At 48.1% G+C, this 14,953-nt stretch overlaps 1 protein-coding gene across 2 annotated transcripts in view; it reads left to right on the top strand.

Annotated features, from left to right (window-relative positions):
* Positions 1–9,908: 9,908 nt before the first annotated feature.
* The window catches only part of LOC139051920 (mucin-19-like), a 132,859-nt gene continuing 127,814 nt past the window's right edge, over positions 9,909–14,953 (top strand). Inside the window, exons 1-2 of one of the 2 annotated variants that reach the window (XM_070528949.1) lie at positions 9,909–10,091; positions 12,529–12,670. In XM_070528949.1, coding sequence (XP_070385050.1) covers positions 9,948–10,091; positions 12,529–12,670 — 286 coding nt within the window. In that variant the 5' untranslated portion in view covers positions 9,909–9,947. Of the gene's footprint in view, positions 10,092–12,510; positions 12,671–14,953 lie in introns of both variants that reach the window. The other variant, XM_070528948.1, reaches the window with a different exon arrangement.

The following is a 14,953-nucleotide window of genomic DNA, read 5'->3' as shown; positions in this document are numbered from 1 at the left end:
TCTAGCTAGTTACACAACGCTCATTACGTCAGAGAACGTCACATGCCAGCCGCGCTGCCATTAGCTGCGGCCAGACGACGGTGCAGTTGTCGGACACGTCGGACGATGAAAATCTGCCCGGTTTGTAGCACGCCGGACGTCCGATCCGGCGCTTCGTCGCGGCAAAACACCTCGATTGGGGCTGCAGTTTCGGCGCGTCGGACGCCGGATCGGAAACCGAATCGGACCGTGTGTCTCCCGCTTTAGTTGGCGAACACGAGCCGATCAGCGCGCCGTCCGTGCAGCTCCGTCTAGTGCGATGGTGCATAGCCTACGGGCTTCTTTGACATCTACTGAGCACAAATTCATGATCACCGCTCATATACACGCTTCTTATGGCGCTAGCTGTCGTGTTTTCGAGAATACGTGCCCTCATCTTGAATTGGTGAGACCATATTTCCTCTTAGCGTCCGGGATTAGAAGCAATTTTTTTCTATGAACATTCTACTATCATCTGTTACTAGGAAGTTGATTAAAAATTAGGAAAACAGTTACTGTGCAAAAAACATTTTTTTTAAAAGCAGCCACTCTTTGCATATTCATTTATAGTTCAGATGCTGTTGTACGTTCACTCTTCACTAAATCATTTTTAACAACTTTCTAGTAACCTGTGTTACTAGAAAGTTGATTGAAAATTGTGGAAATTTACACCTGTCCATGAAACAAGACTGTCTTGCACCAGCCATGTTCACTGAATAATTATAACCTTGTTGAATAATATTTATGCATGTTTTGTAACTTGGGTTATGTATTTTAAGAACATAATTATTTTTATTGACTTCCTATTGAATCGTGTGTCTAAAAAGTTATAATAGTGTGTCTTAACTTTCTAGTAACTTTCTTTTTACATACTGAAGTTACAAAAGAAGTAACCAACTTTCTTTTGACAAACGTTACTGAAAAGTAAAAGTCAATAGGACGTTACTAAAGTTGATAGGATGTTGATAAAGAGAGAGAGAGAAAGCAAGGGTAGGGAAGGCAGGGAGGTCAACCAGAACAGCATCCGGTTTGCTACCCTACACTGGGGGTGGGGGAAAGGGCAATAGAAAGGGGAAGAGAGGGAGAGAGTCAGCACTGAGTACTTGTGGGAGGGACACCTTACACAATGACACTATAGGCGGTCTCTTAAGTCCGTGCACTTCAAGTACCGCACTAGTGCACGAATCGCTTTTCGAGCCAGTGACGGTTGTGGCCACGGTCCGAGTATCTTTGACTCGGTGAACGGTCTCGAGTCTAGTCTGTGTAAAGTTGCCCGCAGAGAGAGGCGTTGGACATCGTAGCGAGGGCAGGTACACAATAGGTGCTCGATGGACTCCTCGCACCCACAGGAGTTGCACATCGGGCTCTCGGCCATTCCCATACGGTAGGAGTATGCGTTCGTGAACGCCACTCCCAACCACAAGCGACACAGCAAGGTTGCTTCGCCGCGGGAAAGGCTAGATGGCAGTTGTAGCCGTAGCGTGGGGTCCAGTTTACGTAATCTGCAATTGAAGCCACTTGATGTCCAGAGATCTTGGGACTTCTTGCGCGCAAGTAGGCGAAGTTCTCTGGCAGCGTCCGACCTCGCCAAAGGTGTTGGACGCGTCTTTGTATCTTCGTGGGCACACCGGGCAGCCTTGTCAGCTAGGTTGTTGCCGACGATGCCACAGTGAGCCGGAATCCACTGAAATACGATGTGGTGTCCCCTTTCCAGAGCATGGTGGTGCAGTTCCCTGATTTCAGATGTCATTTGCTCGTAAGTTCTGTGACGTAACGCGGACTTGATGCTGTGAAGGGCTGCCTTAGAGTCACAAAATACAACCCATTTCTCTGTTGGCTCTTCGGTGATGTACATCATAGCGGCATGGAGAGCTGCAAGTTCTGCCGATGTAGATGTAGTCGTGTGCGACAGTTTGAATTTAACTGTAACGTTCTTGGCTGGAACGACGAATGCGGCAGCTGAGCTGGTAGGTGAGGTTGAACCATCGGTATATATGTGTATGCGGTCATGATACGTCTGGTGCAGTAATAGGAGTGTAAGTTGCTTCAGAGCCGGCGATGGATGATTGGACTTTTTTGTAATTCCAGGAATATCAAAATTCACTTGAGGCTGTCGCAGGCACCACAGGGGGGAGGAAGGCTTCGCCGCCGGTGTAAAACTTGCTGGTATGTACTCTTGATGAGCGTTAATCACTCGTGAAAAGGTCGCTTGAGGTCTCTCGGCTGGTAGGGAGGCCAAATGGTGGTCGGGGATCCTTGACAGATGTCGAATGTGCGCTCTGAGAGAGTCGACAGCTACATGTGTCTGGATTGTATGGTCTCCTGCGACGGCAATTGTTGCTGCTGTTGACGTGCACCGAGGCAGCCCCAAACACGTGCGTAGGGCTTGACCTTGTATGCTCTCCAAGGCGCGAAAGTTTGTCTTGCACGCATTTGACAACACTGGTAGGCTGTAACGTAGGAGTCCGAGAAACAAAACCCTGTACAGCTGCAACATAGAATGGACTGGTGTACCCCAGTTTTTCCCGCATAGAAATTTGAAGACCTGAGCAATGGCGACTAGCTTCTTCTTCAGATAGACGCAGTGAGGGCTCCACGAGAGGTTGCGGTCAATGATGACGCCCAGAAAGCGATGCGTCTTAACATAGAGTACAGCTTGACCATTGATGGTAACAGGATACGATGACATTTGTTTCCGCGTAAAACCAAGTAATGCGCACTTTTCAGTAGACACACGGAGGCCTTGTTCTCGGAGATAAGAAGCCGTCATGGTTGCCGCCCGCTGAAGCCTGGCTCTTAGCTGAGGGCGAGTCACCGCAGAGGCCCAGATGCAAATGTCATCGGCGTATATTGACACATGTACTGTCTGCGGTAGATAATCCGCTAGTCCTACCAGGACGAGGTTGAACAAAATAGGGCTCAACACTCCACCCTGCGGCACACCACGGCAGATGTAATGGTCTGAAGTTGGGCCGTCTTCGGTCTGTAAGAAAAAACGCCTTTCAGTCAAATAGTCTAGAATCCATTGATACATCCGGCCACCAACTCCAACAGCCTCAAGTGAGTTTAGTATGGCCTCATGGGCGACGTTATCGTAGGCTCCTTTTATATCCAGAAAAAGTGCCGCAGACAGGCGCTTGAGGCTTTTTTGATTTTGGATCCATGTTACGATGTCAATGACGTTGTCTATGGACGTGCGACCTCGACGGAAGCCTGTCATGGCGTTCGGATAGATGTTGAATCGTTCTAGGTACCATTCCAATCGGGCAAGAATCATTCTTTCCATCACTTTGCCGACGCAGCTCGAAAGCGCAATCGGACGATATGATGAGATCTCAAGCGGTGACTTTCCAGGTTTCAGAATGGGGATCAAGCGGCTCGATTTCCATTGTTGAGGAACGGCGCCGTTCTGCCAAGACTCATTGTAGTAGTTGAGAAGCTCATCACGTGCGTCATGTCCAAGGTGGCATAAGGCAGCATACGTGATGCCGTCAGGTCCTGGTGACGAAGAACGCCTGCAAGTCGCCAACGCAGCATCGAGCTCTTCGAGTGAAAAGAGCACGTTGATTTCTGGTACACGTGCCTCAGGGATGTCATTCAATGCTGCGTGAGTAATGATGGCCGCGGACCCAGCAATCCGTGCACAGAACTCTTCAGCCAATTGAAGTTCCGAGCGGAGTTGGTAGAGGGCCAGAGCAGCGAAGGGCTTCCTTTGATGCGGAGATGAGCGAAGACCCCTAACCGTTCTCCATATGTGCGAGAGTGATTTTCGGGGATCAAGCGACTGACAGAATGTTTTCCATCGCTTATCTTCCAATTTATCCATGCGACGCTGGATTTTCTTTTGTATGCGTCGTGAAGCCCTCAGATCCAAGACGGATTTCGTGCGCCGATACCTCCTCTCCGCCTGTCGGCGTGCCGCACGCAGCCTATCCAGTTCGACGTCCAAGTCTGTTCGCCTTGTTGACCTTGTAAGCGAGCACATGGACGTTTTCAATGCCTCTGCGATTGTTTCTTCGATAGTGTGCGAGAGGCCTTCCCGACAAGTGTCATCCATATCCTTCTTAAATTTTGTCCAATCAACTGTACGCAACACAGTAGAGGAGCGTTGCTCAATTCCTCTAATTTTTATGTATGTTGGAATATGGTCGCTTCCATGTGTTTCCACGTCTGTAAACCATTGGACGCTCGAGGCAAAGCGCCGTGACACCAAAGTCAAGTCCAAGCAGCTGCTGTAGGTCGTGCCTCGCAGAAATGTAGGGCTGCCGTCATTCACACAGCACAAATCATGGTCGGCAGCAAAAGAGGCAAGGCTCCTGCCTCTGGAGTCCATTTTAGTGCTTCCCCATAGCTGGTGATGCGCGTTGAAGTCACCTGTGATAACCCAGGGACCATTGTTCATCAGTAATATTTTCTTAAGTCGTTCGCCGTCAAAGTGACCCGCTGGGGATATGTAGGCACCAATTAGAGTAAATGACACATTCTTCTTTTGGACATTTAGGCAGACATATTGGTTGTCGTCATGAGGCTCTATCGCGTTAGCAACATATGTGAAGTCCGTGCGGATGTAGATGATCACTTTCGTGCTCGCACCGCATGTGGACGAGACGAAAGATTCATAACCGGACAGTCTGAGTGGAGTTGATGTATTTGGTTCGCAAATGACCAGTATGGGGAAGTGATTTGTGAAAATGAATTGGCGAAAGTCTGATATACGGGTCCTTAGACCCCTGGCATTCCATTGAAAGATCGACGCACTTTTAAGTTCAGTGCGGAAGGGGACTATTGGTCGAGCCATGGTGCTTAAACGATGCTAGCAAGCACTGGATTTAGTGCATCCAGTATTTGCAGAGCGCTTCGAGCTGCTGGTGTTTGCAGCTTGTTCAGTATAATGCGCATTGTATTAATTAGCGATTGGAGCATATCAGCCACCTGCCTGTCTTGGTCGCACACATCGCCGACAGTAGACGTCGGGGGTTGTCCAGCGAAAGTTTGCTGTGATTCTGTTGGTGAATGTTGTCGCTTCGGTAGAGCCGGCCAAGATTCGGCAGATGTGGCCTTCTCAGTGGACTTGCTCTTCGCGGTCCTTTCCACATTGTCTGGCCTAGGCGGTGGAGGAGGAGGTGGTGTTGTAGGAAGTGGCATGCGCCTTCCTTGAAGAGCCTTTCTTGAGGAGCGCCGGTGACGTGAACGTCGCTTCCTGATTTTTTCGGCGGCTTCACGATGAGATGAATGATCTCTCGCCATCTCTTTCAAGATGGCCATTTCCTTCTTAATATGTGGGCATTTCTTCGATGAAGCTTCATGTGATCCTCCGCAGTTTGAACACTTGACCACAGTCGCGCCACATTTATCTGCAGCGTGGGGCTCTCCGCAGCGGGGGCATGCTGCCTGATTTTCGCAGACGCTGCTCACGTGTCCCAGTTTCATGCATTTGCGGCACTGAAGAGGTTTCGCAATGAAAGGCCGCACTGCATGTCTGAAGTGTCCAACCTTAACATGCGAGGGTATATATTTGCCCTTGAATGCTATTTTCACGCAGCGTGAACTGCCTAGCCGCTTAACATCAACGATGACCTCATCATTGGCTGGCTTGATAAGAATCGGCAAGTCGTTATTAAGGATGGCGACGTCTACGTCGTAGATAACGCCGGTGACTACGTCAGATCCCAGAGGGATGTAAGAGCGCACCTGAATGCAATCGAGGTCCGTTACGCTGCGTAGAGTGGTCAAAGCAGCCGCATGCTGGACATCAACCGCCAGAAGATTTTTTCGGGAGTTCACTCGAATGTCCGATATTTCATTTGGCACCAAGGCTTCCAGTGACATCGACACAGATTGCCTGTTAAGTAGCTTCATGTTGACGTTGGGAAGCAGGGGCACAAAGATGATGGTATTGGCGTCCGGCCTCTGTGTCTGTCTCACTGTTTGCGCGCTTGACGATGAGGACGTCCTGGTGTTCCGTCTCTTCGCTCTGCGGCTCTGCACAAGCTGGAAGTCGTCATCGGAAGTGTCCTCACTGCTGAGAGAGTAGACATGGGTGTCCTCGCTGTCGGTGTCGCTCTGCTGACCGATCCGCTTCCTGGAGGCGGCCGCCGCTGACGCCGCCGTCGCCGGCAGACGTGCGGGGTCGTCCACTTCCATTACGACTGAGCAGGGAGCGAGGACCAGCGGATGAACTTAGGTTTTCACAGAAATAACCCGGAGCTAGAAAGAACAGCGCTGTATCAAAAGACACTTCGTCGTCGTCCCCTGTTGATATGTTGATAAAAGTTCTAAAGAAAGTAAGGGAGCATTTTTGTATGGGATTGAACACTCACAAAAGAAAGACACATACAGAAAACACGGGTGGCACTTCCAACCGACTTATTTTGGGCTGTGAGCCAACAATATATATATACATACATGCATGCGCTGACTGTTCACAAATCTACGTAACCCAGCGGTCAAACAATCTAGTTTCCGGTTTATAGAGCACGATAGATGTATCGCTAATGCAATTTGTACCTTTCTTTTTTATATAGTAGGCTTTCATCAGCTCACGTGCTGTTTGAAATCTACTCCTGCCAAGAATCCTAATCTCAGAAAACCGTGGTTTGCACAAGCAGGCCTAGCAGTGCGCAGGCAAATGTGCCACGCCACAGTCCGCAGTCCACCGTGCAGGCTCGAATCCACTCTTTTGTGGATTACCGTACATTTAAAAATTGCTTGCGGACTACTTTCAAATCATTGGGAAATTCTCCATTGAAAGCCGAGGGTATTTGCGCAATCATTGATACTTCGCGCAAAAGATCAGAGTTCCAGTTAAAGGCATGTAAATACACTGCTTCTACAAATTGGTGGAATGACGATTGCTCGCGGGACTACAAGCGACGCAAGGCTGCATGGAAACAACTCATGCATAACCAATCTCGCCAAAACTGGAAAAACTATAAATTTATTGCTGGAACATTTAAAAAAACGGTAGGTAAGGCAAAAGACGATTACAAGGTCCGACATTTCGAATTCCTTTCGAAAGCAAATAATAAGCGTGCATTATTTCGGTTTTTAAGATCCCCAAAAATTATTTCACGCCCCTTGAACTGGGAGTCGGTAGTTTTAACCATGAGTGAAAAAGCTGACTCCCTAAATGTAATCGCGCAAGGGTTAGAGACCCGTTTCGCTACCTCTCTTCCCTTCTCTCCTTACGCGCAGGGCACTTCAGAAGATTTCGAAGAGTTTTCCATGGCAGAATTGTCCCAAGCCGTTTCCTGTTTACCAGCTGCAGCCCCAGGTCACGATGGAGTCACTACCAAGATGATTAAACTTCTCTTTGAAGTCGCTCCTAACGGCTTGTTAGATACCATAAATTACTCAGTACAATATGCATGGTTCCCTCCTGTGTGGAGAATTGCGAAGGTGATTCCTCTGCTGAAAGACCAAACCAAAGGGTATGTCCTAGACAATGTTCGGCCTATTTCTCTAACATCAAATTTCGTAAAATTAATAGAAAGATTATTAAACGCACGTATGGTTCAGTTTGTGACCACAAGAGAATTATTGAGCCCCTGCGAAATTGGATTTAGACCAGGGATGTCCATTTGGTGCGCACATATCGACCTAGAAAGCCGAATTCAGTTGGCTCGTTACCAAAAACAATATGCTGCCCTAGTCACATTAGACATTTCTAAAGCATACGATAGTGTGGAATACCCTTTATTAATAAAGAGGATGCAGGATATTGGATTGCCAGACTATTTCGTGACGTGGACTGCAGAGTTCTTGCAGAGCAGGGCGTTTTACTGTGCACAAAGCTGAATTTCATCGGGAAAATTCAAACAAACACGTGGGGTTCCTCAAGGGGCAGTTTTGTCCCCGCTGCTGTTTAACATCCTACTCAGCTCCATTCCTCATCATCAAAATGTAAGCACGCACGTTTACGTTGATAATATCTCGTTTTTTGCATCAGCAAGTGATATTCAGTCACTGTACGAATGCTTACAGGAATACTTATTCTAGCTAGAAGCATGGCTGGACAATATTCGCTTGTCCCTTAATGTAAATAAGAGTGCCGTTCTTGTCTTTCCCCTACAAGACTTAGTTACTATATCCCTTTCATACCGTCACTCCACTATCCCACAAGTGGAAAAGGTCAAGTACCTTGGAATTATTTATGATGGTAATCTTGATTGGCGTCAGCATTGAACATATAACTTCAAAAGCTTCTCGTGCAATGGGGATATTACGAAGGATAAGTAATTATCGATGGGGCATGGGCAGAGACACACTCATAATGATTTACCACATGTATATTCGACCTATACTAGAGTTAGGTTGTGTGCTATTCTCCGACGCCGCGGCTTACGAGCTGCGCCCACTAGTTTTGCTGGAACTGGAAGCGCTTCGCTTATGTCTGGGGCTACCAAAGTTTGTAGCCAACGCTGTGCTCTACAAGGAAGCACGATTACCTTCCCTTGAAATGAGATTTAATATACTTACCGTTCAAACATTTATAAGGCTCCATGAATCCCCACTAAAAAGATCCCAGTCCATCTTCATCAAACAACGAGTCCAATTTTTTGGAGTCAGATGGCCACGGTTTCACACGCCACAAGTCATTGTATCACAATCGTTATTGAATCCGTTAGACGTAAATATAAATGATATAATCACGGAAAACAGCCTCTCAAATTCACTAGTTATTACTTATGATGACCTATACCCAGATAATGCAAAGCAGCTTCCCTCGCATATTCTTAACGGCTTACTCCAGGATCACTTGTATCAACTTCACACTAACGTAATTATAGCAACGGATGCTTCGCAGAGTGAAGAAAAGGCAGGAGTTGGAATCTTCTCATCATCATTGGACTGGTCTTTTTCTATTCGGATTCCCGACTTCACTCCAATATACCTAGCGGAATTCCTAGCTGTTGTCCTAGCTTTACGAAAGCTACAATCTTCCAGGTCAACGGCGGTAATAATCACAGATTCTTTGTCGCTGTGCACCTCACTTACTGCTCCCGGCGAGACACACATATTGAAAACTTTGTACTCACTGGCTCCAAGTCATTTGAGAAGTTTACGATTAATATGGGTACCTGGGCACAGAGGCATAATTATGAATGAGGTGGCAGACAGCTTGGCCAAGGCTTCTATCAGCGGCCCAGTGCTTCCCCTTCTTCCAACGATGGGCTTTATCACGTCCGCCAGGTTCAGAAGATACATCCTTTTAACATCTCAATCGAACCTCAAATCATCCTTGGAACTACGCCACTTACAATTCCTTTGGAGCAGGAAGTTTTGCAGAACAAGACAAACGGAAGTTGCATTAACGAGACTACGTTGTCGAGTCCCATCTCTAAATTTTTACATGCACCGATCTGGTCTGGCAATATCCCCATTGTGCCATTTTTGCAATGCATTAGAGACGATTGAGCACTACCTACTGGAATGCCAGCGTTTCTCCTCCATGAGGAAAATGAGATTAGAAATTACAGTGCGACAGCTTGGCCTGCCATTGAACCCTCCGGTACTGCTGTCTTTCGGAGCGTCTGAGCTTGGGCACTCACACAGGAATGTGTGCTTCGCCTTAGAAAAATTTATTATTGAATCAAACCGATTTCATTGATGACCGTATTATTCTATTCATTCCTCCTCTATAGCCTCATTGATATATCATAGACAATTGTTTTTTTTCCCTCTACGTAGCATGACAATCTACTGAACCGTTTCGATTTTCCCTCGCCTTAATTCATGTAACAAAATTTTAGATTTTTACCTCCATTTTCTGAACACATAAGCAAAGCCTACCCGACTCTTGGCCAGTACCCGCGAGTGGGTAAGCGCCAAACTCATCAAGGACATCATCATCATCATCTTTCATCTATGTTGAGGACCCCGCAGCCAAGTGAACGTGCCGAGATAAGAACGAAGATCCCCGAGCTGCCATGACGGATGAGAAGAGACGTCGGCGCCAGCGGTCTCACTCGCCCTTTCAGGACGATCCCGAGGCCCGGACCTTCTTTGGGGAGCAGGACCCGCTGAACGACTTCGAAGAGGAATTAGACAGCGTTATAAGTCCGGAACTTCAGGTAAGTTACTGCACGCGCCGCGAAACACAGCCTCCGGGACCCAGCTAGAGGCCTGCTAGAAATAGAGCGTTACTACTACAAGCCAAAGCCACTCTTAAAATCCACTTCTCTCGAAGATTGGCTTCGCTAACGGGACGGACTTCACATTTTAGGATAGTGACTTGGCCAGTAGTATTTGGTTTCGATGTGCAGATTAAGTTAAAATTTTTCAGTCTTCATTCGACCTAGCGCCTTACATCATCGCTCCGACATACATTTCACACCGGACGGGCCATACACTGCAAGTGTCCCGTTTTCGCACCAGAACTGTCACATTTTTCCGCCTCCTTTTTTCCCCATGCAGCCAAAGATTGGAACGACTTCCCAGCTCTATTGTTTCCACCACCTCCCCACCAACTTTCATAGCAAACTTAACAGATTACCTCTATTGTTAAAATGAATGCGTCCAAATGTATTTTTTTCACGCACAAACCATCACTTATGTAATGCGCCCCAGTGGGGTCCCTAAGGAAATGAAAAAAACTGAAAATGTAAAAGATTCCCTGGTTTTGTGTGCAGCAGACAAGCGATTCCCTCGTCTTGCGTGCAGCAGGCCGCTTTGGCAGCGTTTGAACCAGGTGTTAACAGCGCTAAACATAGACGGGACACGAGGCGAGAAAGCGACACCACAAACGCTGTTTATAGAGCTTGCGATGTCGGTATCCTCTCCTAGTGTCCCGTCTACGTTTTGCGCTGTTAACACCAGGATGGAAAACCAACAAGCCCAAGCTGCTAGCCTCAAACAGTGCAGTCAAATTTCTAGCACGCGCGTCCCGCACGACTGGCGATGTGGCTGCGGCCCCGGGCATTGCTATTCGCTAGGCAATAGATGCTTGCTTTTTACAGTGCCTGGTATACTACAGTGGCATACTTTATTCTTAAAACACATGCGTGCTATAATGCAATACAGCATTATCAGATATTACAATACGGGTTTCTACATGCAAAGATTCGTTATGCTCCAGATATGATCACATGTCGTTATTCCGTTTGTACCCATACCATATAGCGTAAGTCGTACAGTTCAGCGCGCGTCATATGACACGTCGGTTGCTGTGGTTGTGGTCTTTCTCCTAATTATTCTTAGTAGCGCCGAAAGCAGAGCGGAAAAAATAAACATATCAACTATTACACTAAATAACTTAAAACTTACCCAGGGGATCCAAAGAGGCTTCCTTATCAAAGCTGTACGCAGAAGTTCCTTTGAAATATATGAAAAAGCAGTACAACGTGGCACATGCGTGTCGCATGTGCTTATCTCGGGCCCGTCACAGATAGCAGTGCTTTTTTGTTATTCGTCGGTTCCCGTGGGGGCTTGGACCCGGCCCCAGAGAGCGTTGGCTGAATTATCGAGGGCAGTGCACCTTTGACAAATGCCCCGATGAGGACCGTCGCCACAAGAGATAGTGTGAAAGGACTTAGTGACATACACGTGTCAACTCGCCGTGGCTGCTCAGTGGCTACGGTGTTGGGCTGCTAAGTACGAGGTCGCGGGGAGCGAATCCCGGCCACGGCGGCCGCATTTCGATGAGGCGAAATGCGAACGTTAAAGAACCCCTGGTGGTCTAAATTATTCCGGAGTCCCCCAGTACGGCATACCTCATAATGAAATCGTGGTTTTGGCACGTAAAACATCATTATTCTAATTTTTTAAACACGTCTCAGCGAAGGCTCAAAGAAAATTTGCAGTCGGTGAGACGAGCTCCTGTCGTTTTATTGCGATAGCAATTATCTAGGCGCACTTTTGCCGTCGCCGCGACGTTCCCTATAAAGTCCCAGGGCGATAGCGTCGTCGCCGTGTGCTGCACCAGGGAGTGAACCGTGTGCGAGGGTGAACCGACGTTTGCGGCAGAATCTCGTGCGCTCAAGGGCGGAAACTTGGGAGAACAAGTGCCGCCTTCCATCGCGCGCTCGGAACTGGGTAGAGAGGAAGCACTGTACGCTGCACTAGGGAGCAACTCGCGGCCGCGCGGGCTTTATTTTGGAAGCGATCTGCTTTGCGGGCACAGTCTAGGTGGGAAGACGGCTCGAAGCTTTGCGTGTTCTGCGTTCTCGTGACTCAGTTTGTGTTGAAGCGATAGACAGCACGAAGGCAACTTCGCTCGCTGCTGCTGCCGCGCTTCTTCACGCCAGCGTTTCGACAGCGAGTGTCCGCGGTCATCGAGTGTCATATTTGCATGTTTGCCAGCGCGCGCTCACACCACGCTTGTAATTAATTAGTAATCGAGTGTTTACAAGTTTATACGATCTATAAAACTACTTATCTTTAATTCTTACAGTTCTCTGTTAATTTGCCGTCGCAATCGCTCCTTCGACTTTCGGGCGGGCGAAAGTGCGTCTTTTTCTTGCCATCTCCATCCGGATTTTCCATGTCATAAAGAACACCGGGCACGTGCAGGCCGAGCTGAATACCGAGCTGCTGTTCGGTGATACGGACAAGATCGTTGCCGACGCAGAGGCCTTCTCCGAGCGCATAAAGAGGCGGAAGTCGCGCAGGGACGGCGACAGCACCTTCGAGTCCGAGGCAGACACGTTTAGAGGTACAGTGACACATGGTTGCAGGCGATGCAGTGTATGCGGAACAAACCACGGCCTTCAATATGGGATGTGTTTCAACACTTGCTGTAGAAAACAAAGTAGGCGGCTAAGCAAACAGCGGCCATTATAAGTGTTCCAATTCTGAGGAATGCGTCAAAGTAGATTGCTTTGCGATGACAGCTTTGAAGTAAAAAATTATGGAGGCCACTTTGCTACTTAAACAAGATGGTGGCTGAGCAGAAAGCTTGGAAAATTGGATGGGAAATTGGCCTGCGCACGCCAAAGTGCAGTCATGCCTATGTAAGTCATACTGCTAGCGAAGTACAATATATATAGAAAAACAGGACAAGAGGAGGCTACAACACATGCGCGTGTGCTGTACCCTCCTTATGCGAAGCATTTCTTTGCCTTGTGGGAGCCAAGGTGAAACGCCAAGCCATCCAGGGTAAAAACAATTGCGCCGATGCGCGCACACTCCCATGCGGCTGCTCGCTGGCCGCTATTGGCTCGGCCATAGAGTTTCGTGCAATAATAACTAGAGAACACTCTGGCGCTGGGGTCGTTTAGCCACAATGCGAATGATGACAAGTACATAAATACGTTGTTTAGCGCAAAAACAACAGACACAAGAAAGACGACAGACGATTTCTACCGTCCTGTCGTCTCCCTTGTGTCTGTTGTTTTTGCGCTAAACAAAGTATTCATGGATTCGCACCAACTAGCCCGCCAACGCATTGTGCTGGACAAGTACATAGATTTGTCTGATCTTCGTACTTGCGGATTCGGACGTTCTTGTGGCTTTGTTTATTACGCTTTATCTGTCTTCATAGTCCTAAATTTCAAAGCCAGCTATACTTTTCTATGTGTAGAATATTCTTTGAACAACCACAATTGTTACTAATTGGCGTGGCTCCGCCTATTCAGGTGGCCAAATTGAAACGCGCCAAGCGTGTCAACACGCTCGCCTGCCCACAAGAAATTCGTAAGGGTGTTCTGTGCAGCTTCTCGGTGCATGCGTGTGTGGAGTAAATGGTTTCAACATGGAGCTTCTGTGCTGGAGGTCCTCTGCTAAAATCCTGCCGTCGGATAATTTTAATAAAGTTTATTTGTTCATTACGTAGTACATTATTGAAAATGACGAATTGAAAAAGTCGGGGAGCCGTGTGAAGCCACAAGGACAAAGTTTATGCAGATAATAATAATTATTCCTATGCTGGCCGAACCGCCCCGATTGAAGCTCTCGTAAGCACTAGCGCCAGAGTTCGCTCGAGTTGTCTGCGGGCCCCTTGCTCGACGCTCTGCCACACGGCCGCCCACACGCCACGACTGTCTCTCTCCACTCGCCGGTGCGGGCGCCACGAACAGAAGAGGAACGGTTGCGCTAGCTGCGCTTTGTAGCGCGTAGGCCTCTACTAGCCAATGCAACTAGGCCTCAAAAGTATCAAGCGGGAGAGAAGCGGAAGTGTGCAAAGGCTCGGAGATTACAGGTGCACGCTTACCGGAGTGGTGAGGCAGGCCAAGCGACGGGCCAGTGAGATACACGCGGCCGTAAATCGCGAGCAACAAGAGAGCCGACGAGAGAACAGCGGCAGACCAACAAAACGTCCGCTGAACAGGCCACCGGGCTGTGCCCATCGGAGCACCACCATTTGCGGGGCGTAGACGCCTACTTGCAAAAACATTTTCTGGGAGACCTACCTACTTGCTGGAGTGCGCGCCAGTTTCTGCGTGCGGCGTCGTCGCGCATGTGGCGGCGGCGGTGCTCGAGTTCGCAGTTTGCGCCCCCATGCTGAGGACACGGAGGATGGTTTCGTTCATAATGGCATTGTAAATGCAAGTGCATGTCGGTGGCGCGACATGCATTTGCAGCATGTCGTACCACCGACGCCGAATTTCTACCGTAATGTAAGGTACGTTTTGTTTTTGTAGGTTTGTTCATGTAAATAGTTAAAAAGCAGATATATTATTCCCTTAGTTTTTCTTGTCGCCCAAAATAGCGCCACGTTGAAATTCTAAACGCGTTCCACTACTTGGTCTTGAAGCTGTCTTTCCAGCTGCCTACGTTGACTGTCTTTTGCTGGCCAAAAATAGAACACACCCATAAACTGGCTCGCGCGCAGGCGACCCGATTTCGGAGCCCATGACCTCGTTATGGAGTGTCTTCTCTTCGAATTTAAGATTTCTGTTTTTAAACACTATTGCTATTTAATTTTTCTCTTTAACTGATTACGTGTTACTCTGTCAACGCACTCTCTATACCTTCAGTAAAACACGTTGTGGGGCTA

Source organism: Dermacentor albipictus, unplaced genomic scaffold (genome assembly GCF_038994185.2).
Source record: "Dermacentor albipictus isolate Rhodes 1998 colony unplaced genomic scaffold, USDA_Dalb.pri_finalv2 scaffold_16, whole genome shotgun sequence".
Taxonomy (NCBI): domain Eukaryota; kingdom Metazoa; phylum Arthropoda; class Arachnida; order Ixodida; family Ixodidae; genus Dermacentor; species Dermacentor albipictus.
Note: the sequence above shows the minus strand (reverse complement) of the source record. Positions and strands in the feature narration are given on the sequence as shown.